Source organism: Penaeus vannamei, chromosome 21, assembly GCF_042767895.1.
Source record: "Penaeus vannamei isolate JL-2024 chromosome 21, ASM4276789v1, whole genome shotgun sequence".
In the NCBI taxonomy this organism is placed as follows: Eukaryota; Metazoa; Arthropoda; class Malacostraca; order Decapoda; family Penaeidae; genus Penaeus; species Penaeus vannamei.
Genome location: NC_091569.1, coordinates 6,616,659 through 6,624,158, shown reverse-complemented (window position 1 = coordinate 6,624,158; position 7,500 = coordinate 6,616,659). Strand labels below are relative to the sequence as shown.

The window sequence follows — 7,500 nt, the reverse complement described above, 5'->3', positions numbered from 1 at the left end:
TTTCATTATTCCAAAATTCAGTCATGAGTCACTTCACTTGGAATGGAGACACAGATTGGTCTCCTTTTGTCAGATCTCTTGAGTTTCAGTTGAAGAGAGTGCTTTAGCCACAGTTCCTCTCTTTATACTCTTCCCATTTCTCAATTTAAACCTCACCTATATATGTGCACATACGTTTACACATATGCACACGTACATGCATATACATATACATGCAAATGCAAGTACACATCCATGGCCATGTATATATATAAATGCATATACGCACACATATGTATATGCATTTTCACGTGCATATACAAATGCGCACAGAAAGATATGCACACATACGCACGTACGTACATAGACGCACAAAACACACACATATACACGCACACAATCAAACACTCATACACTCACACAGAATACACGTTCACACACAACTATATATATGTACACACACACACACTCAAGCACACACACACTCACTCACTCACTCACTCACTCACTCACTCACTCCCTCACTCCCTCACTCCCTCGCTCCCTCTCTCACACACACACATACACACACACACACACACACACACACACACACAACACACACACACACACACACACAACTCACACACACACACACACACACACACACACACACACACACACACACACACACACACACACACACACACACACATTCACACACATTAACCACAAAAACTCACACCGTAGTTCACACACACAACAACAACTTCACAGCCATCCACACCATCCGCACCTGGCCCCCACCCACACCCCCCCACTACATACCCACACACAAAAACTCACACCGTAAACTTCACACACAACAACAACACAGTCATCCACACCCATCCGCACCCAGCCCCTCCCTCCCACACCCCCCTCCCACCCGCATCCACTAACCCCCCTTCCGCTCTCATCGCAGGTTCCGGAATACCCGAGATGAAGACGATCCTCCGCGGTGTCGTCCTCAAGGAGTACCTGACCTTCAAGACCCTCATAGCCAAGGTCATCGGGTTGACGGCGACCTTGGGCTCAGGGCTTCCGCTGGGCAAAGAAGTGAGTCTCGTCGGGGAGTTTGGGGGGAGAGGGAGGGAGGTGGGTAGGGAGGGAAGGAAGGGAGAGGGGAGGGAAGGAGGGGGTAAGGGGAGGGAAGGGTGTGGGTAAGGGGAAGGAAGGGATGGGGTAAGGGGAGGAAAGGGGGAGGGTGGGGTAGGGAGGGAGGGAGGGAGGGAAGGGAGGGGCAGGATGTAGGGTGGGTGGGTAAGGGAGGAAGAAGAGGGTGGTGGTAAGGGAGGGGATGGGTAGGGAGGAGGGGAGGGAAGGAAGGAAGGGGTGGGTAGGGAGGGAAGGGTGTGGGTGGGTAAGGGGAGGGAAGGTGAGGGAGAGGGATGGGGGGGTAGGGAGGAGGGAAGGGAGTGAGGATGAGGGTGGGTGGGTAAGGGGAGGGAAGGAGAGGGTGGTGGTAAGGGAGGAAGAGAGGGTGGGTGGGTAAGGGGAGGCAGGATAGGGTAGGTAGGATGAAGGAGGGAGATGGTATTGGCTGGGATGAAGGAGGGGAGAGGGTGGTACGGATGGAGAGGGTGGGGATGGTGGGGAGGGAGAGGGAAAGAAAAGGAAAGGAGAGGAAGGGAAGGAAGGTTGAGAGAATGAGGAGAGAGAGGGGGGGGCAGAAATAGAATGAGAATAAGAATATATATATATAGACAGACACAGGCAGACGGACGAGACAGTGACTGTTTGAATGGAGATGAAAGAGAGAGAAAAAAAAGAGAGAAAGAGAGAGAGGGGGTGAGGGAGAGAAAGAGAGAGAGAGAGAGAGAAAGAGAGGCAGAGACAGACAGAGAGAGAGAGAAAGAGAGACAGTCACAGAGAGAGAGAGAGGAGAACGACAGTGTGTGTGTTTATCCGAGTGCAAGAAGAGCATGTGGTTTACTGGGGACTATATGCTGGGACTGAGCCAGTACTTGCATGCAGACATTTGTTGTTCATTTCACCCAAGACATTGTTTTTGTTTGTTTGTTTCTATAGATTATCCTTAGGTATTTTATCCCATTTTTTATCTTCATTTATTTAAGGTTTTGCATATGTTGCTTCCTTTAGCGGCAACATTATTTGCAAAATAAATATTGTACCTGTATGCTATCTTCTTAATTTTATTATTACTGATTTTTTTCTGATTTTTTTTCAAAAAATGAAATATTTTTTAAGATTTTAAGATAATTATTTGAAATATTTTCATCTATCTTCTTTAGTGTGGTAGTTTCTTTATTTCAAGATTATTACTGAAACTTTTTCTGATTCCTTTCTAAAAATGAAATATTTTTTTAAGATTTTAAGATAATTATTTGAAATATTTTTATCTATCTTCTTTAGTGTGGTAGTTTCTTTATTTCAAGATTATTACTGAAACTTTTTCTGATTCCTTTAAAAAAATGAAATGATTTTTGAAGATAATTATTTGAAATATTTTTATCTACCTTCTTTAGTGTGGTAGTCTATTATTGATCTTGTATACCGTACAGTCACAAGGAAGTATACTGTATTCCTTTGTCGCGCTAACACAGCAGCTGGAGACTATAATTTTCTGAGTTGGAAAGACGCTCGCTACAAGTGAAATGCCTTATCCCTCACTTCTCTCTTCTCGTCTGCACACTCCCTCTTTCTCTGTTTTTCTGTCTGCCTTTATTTCTCTCTCTCCTTCTCTTTCTCTTTCTCTCTCTCTCTTTTTCTTTCTCTCTTTCTCTTTCTCTCTCTCTCTCTCTCTCTCTCTCTCTCTCTCTCTCTCTCTCTCTCTCTCTTTCTCTTTCTCTTTCTCTCTCTCTCTCTCTCTCTCTCTCTCTCTCTCTCTTCTCTCTCTCTCTCTCTCTCTCTCTCTCTCTCTCTCTCTCTCTCTCTCTCTCTCTCTCTCTCTCTCTCTCTCTCTCTCTCTCCCTCTCTCCTCTCTCCCTCTCTCCCTCCCTCTCTCCCTCTCTCCCTCTCTCCTCCTCCCTCTCTCCCTCTCTCCTCCCTCACACACACACACACACACACACACACACACACACACACACACACACACACACACACACACACACACACACACACACACACACACACACACACACACACACACCCTCTCTCTCCATCTATCTCCCTATCTTATCCATCTATACATACACCTTATCGAGAATATACCAACGATAATATCCCTACAGATTTTATTTTTTATTTTTTATTTATTTATTATTATTTTTTATTTCTCTTTTGTGATAAAAAATACTATTACTAATGACCCTAACTTTCGCCCTCCCCCCTCCCCCTCCGTGGCCTTCTTCCTCTCCCCCCTCCCCCCAATCCCCAGGGACCCTTCGTGCACATCGCCAGCATCGTGGCCACCTTGCTCTCCAAAGCCGTGACGTCATTCAAAGGCATCTACGAGAACGAATCAAGGAACTCGGAGATGCTCGCCGCTGCCTGTGCGGTGGGCGTGGCCTGCTCGTTCGCGGCGCCGATAGGAGGTGAGTGAGTGGATGGATTTGGGTGGATGAGCGGGAGTTATAGGTGGATAAGGAGGAGGGAAGAGAGGAAGGGAGGAAGGAAGGATAAGTAGGAGGGAAGAGAGGAAGGGAGGAAGGAAGGATAAGTAGGAGGGAAGAGAGGATAGGAAAGGGAGGAAGGAAGTTCGGTAGGAAGGATAGGGTTAGACTTCTGTGGGAAGATTCAGGAGGAAGTTACAGAATAAACTTGGATTTGGGTAGATAAGCGGGAATTTAGGTGGATAAGGAGTAGGGAAGGGAGGAAGGAAGTTCTGTAGGAAGGATAGGGTTAGACTTCTGTGGGAAGATTCAGGAGGAAGTTACAGAATAAAGTTGGATTTGGGTAGATAAGCGGGAATTTAGGTGGATAAGGAGTAGGGAAGGGAGGAAGGAAGTTCGGTAGGAAGGATAGGGTTAGACTTCTGTGGGAAGAATCAGGAGGGGGTGACGGAATAAATTTCCGGAGAATATCGGTGGGTTTCAAAGGAAATGATTGCATAAGTCAAAGAAATTTTTAAGTAGTGTTTTAATATGTTGGAGATGGTTGATTTATGTTGGAGTTGGAGATTGGAGATGGAACCACGTAGACATGACCTAAAAAATATATTATATAATCAGGAATTTATAAATGATTAGTCACTAATTCATGTTTGAAGGTGATTATGTAAGTTTTTTTTTAATCCTTGCGAGTGTTTGGATTCGACCAAAAACTCTAAGGACACACGACGCCAGTTTTCACTACTTGCTAACTCGGTTTCTCCTGCATTTCAATTTTAGCTAAGCCTTCCCTTAATTATTCTGCCATGAAAAAGAAAATAATGGCACATTCTTCATGAGATATTCTGGCAATACGTCATTTAATGCCAGCGAATTTGATAAAGAATTTTGGGAATATGTATGTCTAAGCCTTGGTACTTTTCCTTTTTCGATTATATACCCTTACACGTAGATTTTATCCGGAAGCCCCAATTACGAAATATTTCTTTAGGTTGTTGAACGTTATACTGAGTGTTGGTTATACCTGTGATGGAGGTCTACTAAACCCTGCGGTATTTTTGGGGTCTATTTTTTTTCACTTGTTTTTTTTATATTGTTGTTGGCCTTGATTTGTTTTTCGTTACTTTTCAGTCCTTTCTTTCTTTTTGTTTATCCTCCCTCTCTCTATCTGTCTATCTGTCTCTCTCTCTCTCTCTCTCTCTCTCTCTCTCTCTCTCTCTCTCTCTCTCTCTCTCTCTCTCTCTCTCTCTCTCTCTCTCTCTCTCTCTCATATATATATATATATATATATATATATATATATATATATATATATATATATAAATAAATATATATATATATATATGTATGTGTGTGTATGTGTATGTGTATGTATGTATTTATGTCTATATTTATCTCTCTCCCTGTATGTATGTGCTTATGTCCGTCTGTTTGTTTCTTTGCTTGCCTGTCAGTCACTCTGTCTATCAACCCGTGTGTTTGTCTGTGTCTATCTATCTATCTATCCGTCTATCTACCTATCCTCTCATCCCTCTATCAGTATGCACGTATCACAGTGTGTGTGTGGCTCCTCGTACAGCGCCCTTTCGACCTCAAGAGCCGATAGATTTAGCCGCGGCGTGGCACTGTGGCACGGTGCCGGCCCAGGGGATGGCAGGAACACGTTAAGAGCGGGCCCCGAGCAGAGGGTTGTCAGCTCTGTCCCGTGTTTAAGAGCCGTCAGCGGCGTCGACGTCCGTGTGTCGAGGGGGCGGAGGCATCCTGATTTCTTTATCGAGAAAATGTGTGGATGGGTTGCTTGTGGAGAGATTTGTCTATTTTTCGATTTTGTGTTTTTTTTTCTGCTTTGATTGGTTTGATTTGTTTGACATTGGGAAGGAATAGAGTGTTGGAGTGTGATGTATATTTATTTATATGTTTATTTATTTATATATTCATATTTATATATTTATGTTTATTTATGATATTTATGGATGTAAGCTTTGTTACAAATACATCTTTAAAAAAATAAAAATAAAACATAAATTTATAAATTACTAGTGAAAGCTGCGCATCAGGTTCTGCTGCAAAATGCGGGTATTTAGAAAAAAAAGAAGAAAAAAGCGACAGCACACCTTGCCTTGTTCCATTAATTGGTCCCACATTTGAATCTTAAAACAGCGAGTCTTCAAGATGTTGTCACTTGTTTAGTGTTTCTTGTAAGCCCGACTGGTCCCTCTGAACGTAGATGTTTTAGAACGTTGGGTGTACTTGAGTTGGTGTACTTGTGTTCGTGTGTTTGTGTTGTTGTATTTGTGTTCGTGTGTTTGTGTTGTTGCATTTATGTTCGTGTGTTTGTGTTCGTGTACTTGTGTTCGTGTGTTTGTGTTCGTGTACTTGTGTTCGTGTGCTTGTGTTCGAAATGTTTTCAAAGGAGAGAGAGTGTCTGTATTGTTGCATACTGGCTTCGTTTTGTTTTTTTTCTTCAATCTGTTGTTTTATATATATATATATATATATATATATATATATATATATATATATATATATATATATATATTCTTAGGTTATTTTTAGTTTGCTTTATCCAATTTCATTCTGTCTCAAACCGACTTCACGCCAAGAAGAGGACGAGGCGGAAAAGCAGTTAATGTTGCCTCGCTGTAAACATGTCCTGAACAAGTCTTGATGCCCAGAACTTACAGGAGAATGTCGCAAGTCATCTTTTTCTTTCTCTCTTCCTTTGGTGAACTTAAATATGATATTCTCTTGGGACCAGGTCGTTTCTGTTTGACGTGACCTTATAAGGCGAATGTTAAACAGCTGGTAGTGGAGGCTGGTTCGTTCGTTTGTTTGTTTGTTTCATTGTCTGTTGTAGTGTTTGACGATTCTTGTGGAGAAAAGAGTCAGTTTTTTTTTTCTTTTTTATGTAACCCCTCTTCATCATTCATTTCCCTTTGCTTTGATTCTTTGTATCTCTTTCTCAATTCCTCTTCTTTCTTCCTTTCCTCCTTCCTAATTTTCCTTTCCTTCTACCTTTATGTTCTACCTTCCCGTCGCTTTCTCTCTCTTCACGCCCCATCCCTCTCGCTCGCCCTCTCCTTCTCTACCTCCTCCTTCCTCCCTCTTTCTCCCTTCCATCTCCCTTTTCTCCCTCCCCTCCCCCTTCTCCCTCTCCCTCCCTCCCACACTGCCTCCTCCTCCCTCTCTCCCACCCCTTCCTCCTCCTTCCCCACCTTTCTCCCTCTCCCTCCCTCCCACCTTCCTCTCCACCCTTTCGTCCTCTCCTCCTTCCCTACCTCCTTCTACCTCTCCCTCCCACCCTTCCCTCCTCCCTCCCTCCCACCCACCCACCCTTCTACCTTCTCCCTCCCTCTCCCTTAAGCTTCATCCCTTCGCCCTCCCTCCCCCTTTCCAAACATCTTAAGAGACTTTCTTCGTACAGGTCACGTCCTCCGAAGTCCGCCCACCCCTTCTTCTTCTTAGTCTCCTTTCTCTCTCTCTCTCTCTCTCTCTCTCTCTCTCTCTCTCTCTCTCTCTCTCTCTCTCTCCTCTCTCTCTCTCTTCTCTTCTCTCTCACCTCTTCACTCCTCTCTCACCTCTCTCTTTCTCTCTCTCTCTCTCTCTCTCTCTCTCTCTCTCTCTCTCTCTCTCTCTCTCTCTCTCTCTCTCTCTCTCTCTCTCTCTCTCTCTCTCTCTCTCTCTCTCTCTCTCTCTCTCTCTCTCTCTCTCTTTGTCTCGTATTTGGAGAGAATCCACCCACCCTTCCCACCTCCTTCGTCCCCTTTTCTCTCTCTCTCTCTCTCTCTATTTTTGTCTCTCTTATTTGCATTTGTGTTTCTGTTTATTTATTTGATTTTTTTCATCATGGTTCGAGCTTATGTGTAAGGTAGATGAATAAAGGTAAATAGTTATGCTATACAGACATTTGTAGTGAAGCAAATATGGTGGAATTATTTTCAAAGGTAAGGGATAGACTTTAGAGTTTTGGAACCTCCTTTATTTGGAA

General features: G+C 43.5%; 1 protein-coding gene across 6 annotated transcripts in view; it reads left to right on the top strand.

Moving 5' to 3' along the window:
- Positions 1-7,500, top strand: part of LOC113803553 (chloride channel protein 2-like) — a 219,929-nt gene that overhangs the window by 167,567 nt on the left and 44,862 nt on the right. For all 6 annotated transcript variants that reach the window (XM_070135803.1, XM_070135804.1, XM_070135800.1 and 3 more), the window contains 2 exons: positions 923-1,056; positions 3,341-3,497. In XM_070135803.1, coding sequence (XP_069991904.1) covers positions 923-1,056; positions 3,341-3,497 — 291 coding nt within the window. The remainder of the gene's footprint in view (positions 1-922; positions 1,057-3,340; positions 3,498-7,500) is intronic.